General features: G+C 38.8%; 1 protein-coding gene and 1 pseudogene across 6 annotated transcripts in view; both read left to right on the plus strand.

Moving 5' to 3' along the window:
* Window positions 1-12,031, plus strand: part of pard3ba (par-3 family cell polarity regulator beta a) — a 221,625-nt gene that overhangs the window by 51,231 nt on the left and 158,363 nt on the right. For all 6 annotated transcript variants that reach the window (XM_061803697.1, XM_061803714.1, XM_061803705.1 and 3 more), the window contains 3 exons: window positions 4,163-4,249; window positions 4,485-4,610; window positions 5,927-6,405. In XM_061803697.1, the coding sequence (XP_061659681.1) occupies window positions 4,163-4,249; window positions 4,485-4,610; window positions 5,927-6,405 (692 nt within the window). The remainder of the gene's footprint in view (window positions 1-4,162; window positions 4,250-4,484; window positions 4,611-5,926; window positions 6,406-12,031) is intronic.
* LOC133497380 (5S ribosomal RNA) lies at window positions 10,525-10,643 on the plus strand (annotated as a pseudogene).

Here is a 12,031-nt window from a genome sequence, read left to right on the forward strand (position 1 = left end):
AGCAATGATGACAAAGGAGTGTGTTGTGACTGTTAAAGCTAGTCTACAGGCTTGTGTGCCAAGCCCCCAAATGTATCATTTCTTTGTTGCATGTGTGTGAAAGCAAACAAATGTTGCTTATTCCTTCAATCTTCTTGTTTACACAGCCATGCTGCACAACTTAACTAAGATTTGTTCTGCATCAGAGACACAGTGCGTGTCCCTCTTTACTGTCAAATAGCCTTCTTTTTCTTTGTGGTGTTATCCTTGTTTTTCTGCTCTCAAGTCAGTTCATATCTTCCTCAAGATTATTAGAGGAGCTCATACTTGTTTCCTCTTGGCCTTACTCATATTTATCTCTTCTTTATTGTTCAGCGGCTTTGGATGTTTAAGAAACAGCTATATAAGAGGTGAAGTAGCGACCTGCATCCCTGTCTTTCTCACACATGCACACGCATACGCACGTATTGAGACATACCCATACACATGGGTGGGATGGTTAAAGTTTCATGAATGCTGAAAAGTGATCTTAGAATAAATTAAAATTTTTATTAAAAATAAAGTTGCTTCAATACATAAATGAAATTAATAACGTTAAATCAATTGCAGGGCTCCACAACAAATTTTCCATTTGTAGCACTGGAGGATGTAGTAACCATGTTGTATCTGTACTGTAGCCTTGTAAAAAATAAAGATTGACAGTGACTAAGGATTTACCTGTAAAATATTTTACTGTGAATATCAAGTTTGTAGCACAGTAGATTTAATATTTTATATACTACTATACTTTTATATAATTTTTAAATACATATGGTAAACATGCATGTTCAGATAAACACAAAACATACCAAAAGGCATGCAGGTGTTTACATGTATTGGTTTAAAAAAAAAAAAATCCTTTTGTAATACCAGTATACATCGGGGTTTGGATTAGGGAAAAAAAAATGTTTGTGATTTGAATTTAAAACGTATATTTTTTTAACAAACGAGCAGAACTTTATTTTTGGGGAACAATGTAGTTTTCCAAACATGCAGGACTGTGCATAATATTACAAGTAAATACATTTGTATGAATTTTTGTAGTTGTTAATTTTACTGAAGAACTTGTGGGTTTACAGCTCAAGTCCCGTAACAGTACAGTGTGCCCTTGTCCATTCACGGCTCACCATTCACAGCCCCACAATTTCGAAAATTTAGCGCCCCCCATAAACAACCGTATTTTCACGACCCTACTGATGCACTGAAAAGTCTTAAATTCTCTCCTGAATAGACAGGGCACCTTATATTGTGGCGCACTTTTTGTGCACGCCGAGTTCCTAAATCTGTGAATGCCGTTATATGACTAGTCCAATGAAGTACACCTGAACACACTGGTACACTGTCCATTTTTTAGAAAATTTAAGATTTTTAAATGAGCTTTATGGTCGCAAAAATATGGTACATATTGTACTTAGATATTTTAATACTTATTTTTGGGATGGGGTGAGGAAAATAACCCCCGCAAATAATGAGTGAACACTGTAAATCAGGGGTGCCCAGACTTTTTAACATCAAGATCTACTTTTCAACCCGCCAGACTCTCGCAAGCTACCGGACGACGACGGGGGTGGTGGGGTAGGGGTGATGATGCTCCCAAACCGTTTTAAGGTTGATGTTATGTTGCCTCCTATACTTAAAATACAGAATTAGCTTTTTGTGCACTGTATTGTCTGTGCGTTCATCCTGGATCAGGCTGTGCCAAGGTGGAATTTTAAAATGACACAGCATCTCATACCTGCACTTTCTACTTTGGCTTCAGACCAGACCTTTCAAACTCTGAAAAGAGAAAATCTCATCCAGTTTAACCACTTTTTCTTCGATTATTCACATACTCCGACAGTCATTGCATCTTAAAACAACAGCATTTCTTTTTTAACTTTCTCCATTAATATTGAAAGTAAACATAAGCAGCATGTGTAGCTCGTCTTTGTTCTACGTTGCCCAGACTGTGTTGCGAACTAAAGCAGCGGTGGTGGACACTGTCATTATAAAATACAATGATGGGCTGCGTAAGTACTGTAACATTTTTAATTGAGCGTACGTCTTTAAGGGGGTGTGAGGTAAGCTAGGAAAAAGATAGTGTGGCGGAGCAGCCGTCGTTGTTAGAGAAAGTTCCGTGTGCTGCCTAAAAGAAACGTTTCTTTTAGGCAGCACACGGTGCTTGCAGTGGCTTCTTTCTTTCATTTTTTTACTGTACTTATGTGAATTGTGCCATTGGATGAAACAACCAGTCATCCCTCACTCATTGAATCACATTGCAAAATGCCACAAACTGAATAGCTGTATGTTATACTTTTAATTTACATTGGATTATTTCTTTTTTTGTGCGCAACGCAGAATATTTGCAAAGAGACTGCATCAGCGGTGCACAATTGGGCACGCGCGCAGTTTCGAGGGAACATTGCACAACACAACACAGCGTCACTGTTGTAAAGGATCGATATTGTCTTGAATATCAATGCCGCTGATACCAGAAGACCAATTCTCAAAATGACTGTAATTTCTCAAAAATAATGCGCAATTTTTTACAAAAATATTTTCAAAAAGGTAATAGAGCGCATTATATTTAGGTATGGATGAAAAATAAAAAATACAATCACATTGTATAGTCGTATACAGGTACATAGAGTGGTTAAAATAAGGTATATGTATACATTGTGATATGATATTCAATGTCTTATGTTACACATATATATTACAGTAAAGTTCACCACCAACCTGAGTTCTATGACCTCCTTGGGGAGCTTCGCATTTTACAATTATTAGCATTGCATATTTGTTGCTCCTGCACTAAAGATCAGAACGACTGCCCCTGAGTTGGTTTTACTTAAATTAAGACAAAAAATGTCGACGACAACGACTAGTTGTGCAGCCGCTTTTAAAAGAAATGTGTCATCGCTGACGCGGGCAACCCAGTAACAGTGCGGCAGTCAAAACAACGAGAGCTCAATGGCTTCAGGTAATTTTCAAAACGTGATCTCAAGCAATGTTGTAAGGGCGTAATGAGTACATTAAAAAAAAACGTGAGACCGCACACAATGGAAATGCTCGCTTTTTTTTTAAATGTGTCCATTACGCTTGTTTCTACATATTTAGAGCTCATGTTCTTTTGATAGCCACTAGAAGCTGTAGGAAAGTTGCTATACAGATTGATGCTGAATGGAGGTGGAGAGGGTGCGCTGCTCAACCCAAACTCTTGGGATTAAAAAAATGTTTGGCTGGCACAGAGAATGACATGCGGTGGGAGAAAAATGTGATGTTCATGATGCAATGCAAGAGGCACCGGAACTGTACCAAGTCAAAGATGATTTTGACAGTGATGCACCAAAGGTAGCTATGATGGATATTTTTCAGATTGGAGATAAGTCAGATGCTTCTTTTAAAGTCTTGGCCAAGGATGTGTAATGTAAAGTATAAACTGCACGATGCGCAAATATTTAATGCAAAAAAATGTTTGTTCAACAGTGTTATGTTATTTATTTAAGACTGTAACTTGTGTTATCAACAGTATTAATAAAATGTTATGTCATTCTTGAGCATTTATTTTAGTCGGTTGAGGGATTCTGTTCTGACAATTACAGGGACCAGGACAAGCATGTCCTGTGGCCTGTCCCAAGATATATATTACTGCTACATCAGCACATGCACAATGATTATTAATGATTGTTGTACGGACAGTTTTTGAAAAACAATACAAGTACAAACCTAACAAAATATAAATACAGATCATTCCTAATATTTTGAGCATATGATTAGCAGCAAATTGATGGTGCGCATTGTACATTGGTAGAAGGGTTTTCCTGATTTTTTTTTTTTTTTTTTTTTTTTTTTTTTTTTTTTAGGTCAACTTTGAGGGTGCGCATTATACTTAAAGACGCATTATACTTGAGAAATTACGGTAAATAATACTTTTGATACGTTAGTCATTGTAGGGACTGTATTTTCACTATTGTATCAAAAAGGAATTTGGTGGTATAAATCATTAGCAGAGAGAGAGAAGGAGTACATTGGGCAGAAATTCACGCAGCAAAAGGCAAAATCAATTTATGGCGACTTAAATTAAATTCTGGCGGAGAAAACACAATGTTTGCTATTTATTTGTAAATGTCATTATGCGGTATTTAAATGTGATTTTTATTGGCAGCACGCTCACAAGAACAGTGAACTTGCTGGGGGACCGTGGGCCACTCGGTATCCAAGTCAGTCCCTATTGTTCTTCTCTCAGTGGACGGTGAGGACACACATACATGCATACACACACACGCACGCACGCACACACACACACACACACACACACTGTAAATACAGTTGCACATTGTTCCTGCTAGTTGTAATCCATCAGACATTACAGAAAAGGCAGATGGCAATGTTGACTGGAAATGCATTAGAGTATCAAGTGCTGGCATGACATCATGTGTTTAACCCCCATGAGTTGACATTTTCTTGTTTGTGGGCATGTTACACAGGATGTTGGGCCTCCACATTAAAAACATTGAAGACAACAGTCGCACCAAGAGAGAGAATATCTTTGAAGAGGACGAGTGTATTGTCCAAATTAATGGGATACAGCTCCAGGATAAGACCTTTACAGAGTGAGTATATTAAGGTGGGAACAGGGTGTCTGTAGTACATACAAACTCATAAAAGCACTGATATATCAAAAACTAATATTTGTGTACTTTAAAATTTGGATTTTAAACCCAATCTTTTTTCCATTATTAAACCCCAATTTTAAAAATACATTCTCATATCTTCTCTCTTTAACTCACCCAATTTTTTTTTTTTGAACAACAAACAAACAATGGAATATCATACAAGAGACCATCCAAGAACAGGTAAATATTCAGTATCCGGAGACAGTCCATGTTGGCACTGGGAGACCATGCAAACTCCACACAGACAAGGCTGGATTTCAACCATGGTCTTTTGAATTTTGAGGCAAGTGTGCCAAATTGTTGCCCACCGTGCTACTCAAATAAATCCAATAAATGTAATTTAATTTGAATACTGTTCATATGACTGAACACATTTGAAGGTCTAGCAGTAGAAAATCAGAATCAGCTTTAATGGCCAAGTGTAAAAACACACAAGGAATTTTTCTTCGGCAGTTGGTGAAAAGCAGGCCAACCAGCTCTTCTTCACAAGCAGAGTAGAAAGCAGAGCAGAAAGTAGCACCTAAAATATAATGCCAATAGCTGAATCCAGAGGAAGTTGGAGTGGTGTTGCAAGCGGTGAGTTGTGGCAATAAAAGAATAAAACTGTGCCTCTACCTGAAAAGTCATTTGTTGAATTTACTGCACAAGGTGGTCATGTTTACTGCTGCATTTTAATCTAGAGCAGTGTCATACTTCATTAATCCATTTAATTTGTGAATTCTTAGTTTCTACTTGAATTTCTGTGCAGGGTTTAAAAAAAAAAAAAAGAGAAAAACTAATGAGGAAAAAGGTATTGGCTATTTGAAAACAACTCTCGGATTAGGTCTGAAGGATTTAATTAAGAACTGAAACCAGAAAAGCCAATCAGCCATTGCTGTAGCAGGATACTTTACCTGTCACTCAGTCTGCCAGAAGAAAAATCCTCATTTCTGTCTGCTCTACAGTATCTCGTAAATAGTGTGCGCCTCAATACATTTTTGTCTCCAACACACAAACACGCACACACACCCCTACAATCCCCTGCCCCTCTTCCATTCTGTTTTTAGTACACCTCATTTAAGAAAACACAAGCTTTTTTTTAACCCTATGTCTTTTTCACTCACATTGTGCACTAAAATTGCTTTTACTACTTTGCAGTATGATAGTTTTTTTTCATCAACACTCATTGTCTCTCCAGTTACATTATATAGGTTATCCACATTTATTTTTTTTCATTTTCAAACTGCTCAATGCCATTTTTTCTCTTCTTGTAGTTCACAGGAAGTATTCCGCCAGGCTTTGTCCTCCCCTTCTATGCACCTGGAAGTTGTTCCTGTTGCCAACAAACTACGCTACGAGAAGGGCCTGATCGGTCAACTGTTCAGTGGAGAGGGCAAAGACATTAAAGCAAAGAGTCCAATGGTGACCCGTGCCAAAATTGATCTCCGACCTGTGGCCAAACAAAATTCTGAACCCAATGATTACTTGAGGCGTCAAAATACAGGAACCAAGACCCCAGAGCCGCCTTTGTCGAACCCAGAGGCAACCCCTGTGAATCCACTGTCAGCAGATTCTCAGCATGTGAACTCCCAGTCGGGAAGGATCTCCCCTGTAACACCAGTACGGACAGCTAGCTTTTCTCCCTCGAGGCCCCGACAGAGCCATCTGGAGAATAAGAACTCTGGAGTGCGTGGTGCGGCCAACCTGACAAACAAGAAAGGTGGCAAGAGGATCAAAATTGACCTAAAGAAAGGTGCATTCTGTACACTACGTTACTCTTGTTTTGCTGTTCGACCTGAACCCAGTGATAATCAAATTATTGCCAAACACAACCTGTTTTTTTTTAAAAAAAAAATCTGGCCCAACAAGCATTTACTTTTAACTTTTTTAAAACATTTGTGTTTGTGTGCGCCTACAGACACACTCATACACACACACAAACCTTTTGAACGTCCACAAAATGGTCTCATAGGGGCGGAGGGTTGTCTTATGTTGAAGCCTGTTTTTACTGTATTGTTATGTAGGATTTTTTTGTCATCCTAAACATCCACTACAGCGCCTATATTTTCTAACAAATATAAGAAAGGTTTGAAAATGTTTGAATGTTTCACATTCTACCCAAAGTTAGCACTTCGGTGTGGTTGGTCACGGTGGTATTGTTGATGTACAGTGGTCATTAAAGGTGCATGTGTCCTTCCTAGGTCCAAATCTGTTGCCAAATCTGAAGGGATTGATGAGAAAAACTATTACTGTACCAAAATTAGTGGTTTCCAAAGTCCAGAGACTTTTGTTTTCATTCCTCAGAGTAAACAATACCGGTGTGCCGCGCTCTTTCTCTGTGCTGCAAATCAATGTAAAATTATGGTGATAGCCCTGAAAATTGTAAACCAGGTTCCGGGAAGTATTAAAAAATTATCGAACAGGGGACCCCCAGTTTGAAAACCACTGCTAACCCTAACCCTTGTAAGAATCCCCCCCCCCCTTTTTTTAACAGCAACTTTTGCATCCCTGTAGACATTTTTTGTTTGATTTTTCCCTTTCTTTCTTTCTTTCTTTCTTTCTTTCTTTCTTTCTTTCTTTCTTTCTCCTGATGAAATGTCAGAGTAGAGTATGTTATGGTGTTCAAATTCTCACTAGCCAACACCCCGTTTTTCCTCTGTGATTGACAGGCGGTGAGGTTTAGGCGCGCTAATATAGAGCAGGCAGAAGCTTAAAGCACAGACCAGATAGCATCATTTTCTGCTTTAGTATGCCACACTAGCTTTGCTCTCCCAACAGACACCAGGACACAGACAGCAAGTGTGGAAGGTATCGCTGATAGCTTTGGGTGTGCACAGCTTTTTCAGAAGGTGCATGGTGCAATAGGCTTTTCAGAATTAGTGGCTCGTGCCTGTGTGTGGCCTCAGAGACATTATTCGGACATGTATTCGGACAATGATCCTAGCTCTTGGTGTTGAGGAAAATCTTGGAAGCCCAGTTGCATCCCCAGGGAAGAAGCCTGAAGAGCAGATTTATATCTTCCTTTTTCTGCTCTCAAACCTTCCATCTTCATATGTTACAACTGTAACCACCCTTCATCAGTGTGCTCACACGTAAAATTAAAGAAACAGTAGCTAATCTGGCTTCTCTCTCTTACAGTGAAGAAAAAAGTATTAGAACACCTTGCTATATTGCAAGTTCTCCCACTTAGAAATCATGGAGGGGTCTGAATTTTTCATCGTAGGTTCATGTCCACTGTGAAAGAGATAATCTAAAAGGAAAAATCCAGAAATCACAATGTATGATTTTTTTTTTTTTTTTTTTAACAATTTGTGTGATACAGCTGCAAATAAGTATTTGAACACTTGTCTATCAGCTAGAATTCTGATCCTCAAAGACCTGTTAGTGCGCCTTTAAAGTCTACCTCCACTCCATGTATTATCCTGAAACTGTTTGAGGTCGTTAGCTGCATACAGACACCTGTCCACCCCATACAATCAGTAAGACTCAAACTTGTAACATGGCCAAGAACAAAGAGCTGTCCAAAGACACCACAGAAAAAAATTCTACAACTCCACACAGCTGGAAAGGGCTACGGAGAAATTGCCAAGCAGCTTGCTGAAAAAAGGTCCACTGTTGGTGCAATCATTAGAAAATGGAAGAAGCTAAACATGACGGTCAATCTCAATCGGAGTGGAAGCCCCATGCAAGATATCGCCTTGTGGGGTCTCAAGGATCCTTAGAAAGGTGAGGAATCAGCTCAGGTCTTGGTCAATTGGGACCACCCTTTCCAAGGTGACTGTTGGTAATACACGAAGACATCATGGTTTGAAATCATGCATGGGACGGAAGGTCCTCTCGCTTAAACGAGCACATGTCAAGGTCCGTCTTAAGTTTGCAAATGACCATTTGGATGATACAGAGGAGTCATGGGAGAAGGTTTTATCATCAAAATGGAACTTTTTGCTCATAATTCCACTAACTGTGTTTGGAGGAAGACAAATATTGAGTTCCATCCCAAGAACATGATGCCTACTGTGAAGCATGGGGACGGTTGCATCATGCTTTGGGGGTGTTTTTGTGCACACGGGACAGGACGACTGCACTGTATTAAGGAGAGGATAACCACGGCCGTGTATTGTGAGATTTTGGGGAACAACCTCTTTCCCTCAGTCAGAACATTGAAGATGGGTCGTGCCTGGGTCTTGAGACATGACAATGACCCGAACCACACAGCCAGGAAAACCAAGAAGTGGCTCCGTAAGAAGCATATCAAGGTTCTGGCGTGGCCGAACTAGTCTCCAGGCCTAAACCCAATTGAAAATCTTTGGAGGGAGCTGAAATTCCTTGTTTCTCAGCAACAGCCCAGAATCTATCTATGATCTAGAGAAGATCTGTGTGGAGGAGTGGGCCAAAATCCCTCCTGCAGTGTGTGCAAACCTGGTAAACAATTACAGGAAACGTTTGACCTCTGTAATTGCAAACAAAGGCTACTATACCAAATATTAACATTGGTTTTCTCAGGTGTTCAAATACTTATTTGCAGCAGTATCACACAAATAAATCGTTAAAAAAATCATACATTGTGATTTCTGGATTTTTATTTTTAGATTATCTCTCTCACAGTGGACATGCACCTACGATGAATGAACCTCCATGGTTTCTAAGTGGGAGAACTTGCAATATAGCAGGGTGTTCAAATACTTATTTTCTTCACGGTATCTGAAGGTTTGACTAAGTCAATTTAGAAGACACTAAACTTTAGTGTCAAACACTTCTGTGGCCAAAGCCTTATATTGTCTAAGTTTGGATGCATATTCTCATGCTATCAAATGGGTATGTCCAAGCAGATGCTGCTTGTATCACAAGCAGGAGAATTGGTTTGCATTCCCCAGAGTAGAATAATCCTTTGCTATTGGGTGGTTCACTTACTGTGGATTAAGTACTCTATATCACCGATTTTTTTTTTTTTAATCAATATACCACAGTTAATGATAATGATCAAGATAATCCATTACAAATTATGCTAGAAGTCCAACATTAAATATGCATTCAAATATCTAGCAGCATCTCTGCAATAAACAAAGTAATGTACTTTTTAGAGAGCACTGTGGTATACCAAAATTTTGGTTGCACTCTCACCATGGTAACGTCACAGAGAAAACAATTAGCACCACAACTTAAACACACAATCACAGTTCTCAAATATGAAGAGCTCTGCTAAATAGGTGGCAGGGAGTAAAGCATAGTGATATAATCTTCATGATTTAAATATACAAATATACTACATATGAAGTTATCTATCAAATATATCCACTCATACTGGTTCACTGCTAGGCAAAACGCTGGTAATTATAAGCTTACACGAGTGGTTTGTAATGTCAATATAGAAATAATGTCAACAATAAAATCACGTGAAACATTAATTAAAAATTATTTTTCTTAAAAAAATACCATTACATTAGTTGAAATGAGTTGTGAAATGTGAGTCGAGACACGTCTTGATAGGTAAGAGCAAGGAGGTGTCTCAAGACCATCGCAAAGTAATTGTTGTAAAACCTAACAATCGCATTGGTTACAGGCGCATACTGTATCTAAGATTATGAATGTTCCAGTGAGCATGGTTGGGACCCTAAGTCAATCAGGATACTCAGTTGATTTCAAATAAAAAAATAAAGTTACAAGAATGGCCTAGCCAATCACCCGACTTGAATCAAATTGAAGGTCCATGAAAGAAGTCCACGGAACCTTTAAGATTTGAAGACTGCTTGCGTGGAGGAATGGGCCAAAATCACACCAGAGCAATGCATTTGACTCGTTTCGTCACATCGGCGGTGTCTTCAAGCTGTCACTGCAAACAAAGGCTTTTGTACAAGTTATTAAATGAATACCATCTTCTGGCCATGCTACCCTGAAAACGCCCAATCTTGTCAGATCTTGGAAGCTAAGCGGGTTTGGCCCTGGTTGGTACTTGGATGGGAGACCGCTTAGGAATACCAGGTGCTGTAAGCTTCTCTCCCTAGGTCCACCTCCAGGGCATAGCATAGGGGTTGCGTCTGGAAGGGCATCTGGCATAAAAACTATGCTAAACAAATATACGTTCAACTAAGATGACACGCTGTGGTGACCCCTAACGAGACAAATTGAAAGGAAAAGAAGATGAAGAAGAATTAAATAAATACCAGTTGGTGTGTTCAATACTTTTTCCCTTGTCATTTCACATTATGACACACAATTTAATTTCTGATCTTAATTGTTCCACATTCTTTGTCTGTATTGTTTTTTTTTGTTTTGTTTTTTTTAAACCAACATCTGGTGAAATCTTCACGTCAATAGCATCTCTGGAAATGTATTTAAGAAAAATGTATGAAATACTTATTTCAGCAGCTATATAAATGTTTGGCACAAAAGAAAAACTTGAAACAATACCATCTAATTTTTTTTTTAAGGCACAATACAGTAATTTAAAAGTCCCATATTTTGGCTATCTAGACTTCTGTAGAGTCACACGCTAACATGAACTTTGTATTTAAAAAATGTCAATGTCAATGAAAAACAACAAAACAAAAGAAAAGAACCACACACCTGCTCTGTCATACGAGTGTCCAGAAAAGGCCCCCCTGACATCGTCATTTGTTCTACCCAGTTTTGTATCAGCTTCGTCCATAGTTGGCTAAGACCACCCTTTTTCCTCTGATTGGTTGCCTCCGTGTAGCAGACCCAGTTGTGAAAGCACATTTGTTTACAGTGCTGGCTCGGGTATGGAGAGGGAGGCGGGGATCTTCTCCAGTAACATAGATACGCTTGAAATTTGAATCACCTCATTCCAGGCCTCTCGGGAGAAAAATGTCTGGAACTCAAGAATGCGTGGATGATTTTAATTCATATTTCACTTTTACTGAGGCACCATGCAAACAGTATTACATCCCAAATATTAGAACATGTTTGTTGGGTAAAATATGGCATCGTTTCAACACAGCACTTTGTCATGAAACTCTACTCACAATGATTCTTAACAACTGGTGGGTCAAGATTTAAAGTGAAAGTACATGTATTCCTATTTTGATTTTTCTTCTACTGTAGAGGTGTAACAAGTTCGCCACATCTAAAATATTAGGTATGGGAAGTGTAGCTTTCTCATGCTAGAAGTTAGGAGAAATAAAGAAAATGTTTTGTATAAAAATAGCTAATATGTAGCATAGATACTCCCAAAAAAAAAAAAATTGTTGCACATTTCATACAAATGGAGGCATTTCACCTGTCGAGGAAAGAATGAGTTTTCGAAAATGAGACCTTTTGGAGACTTGAAAAAGTAGCCTAAGCAAACAGCCACTCTCCAGGAGTCATCTCCGCAAGCAGTGGAGACTAGTCTTGAGCCCAGTAAGATAGAGTCTTAGCTA

The sequence above is a fragment of the Syngnathoides biaculeatus genome, chromosome 2 (genome assembly GCF_019802595.1).
Source record: "Syngnathoides biaculeatus isolate LvHL_M chromosome 2, ASM1980259v1, whole genome shotgun sequence".
Taxonomy (NCBI): Eukaryota; Metazoa; Chordata; class Actinopteri; order Syngnathiformes; family Syngnathidae; genus Syngnathoides; species Syngnathoides biaculeatus.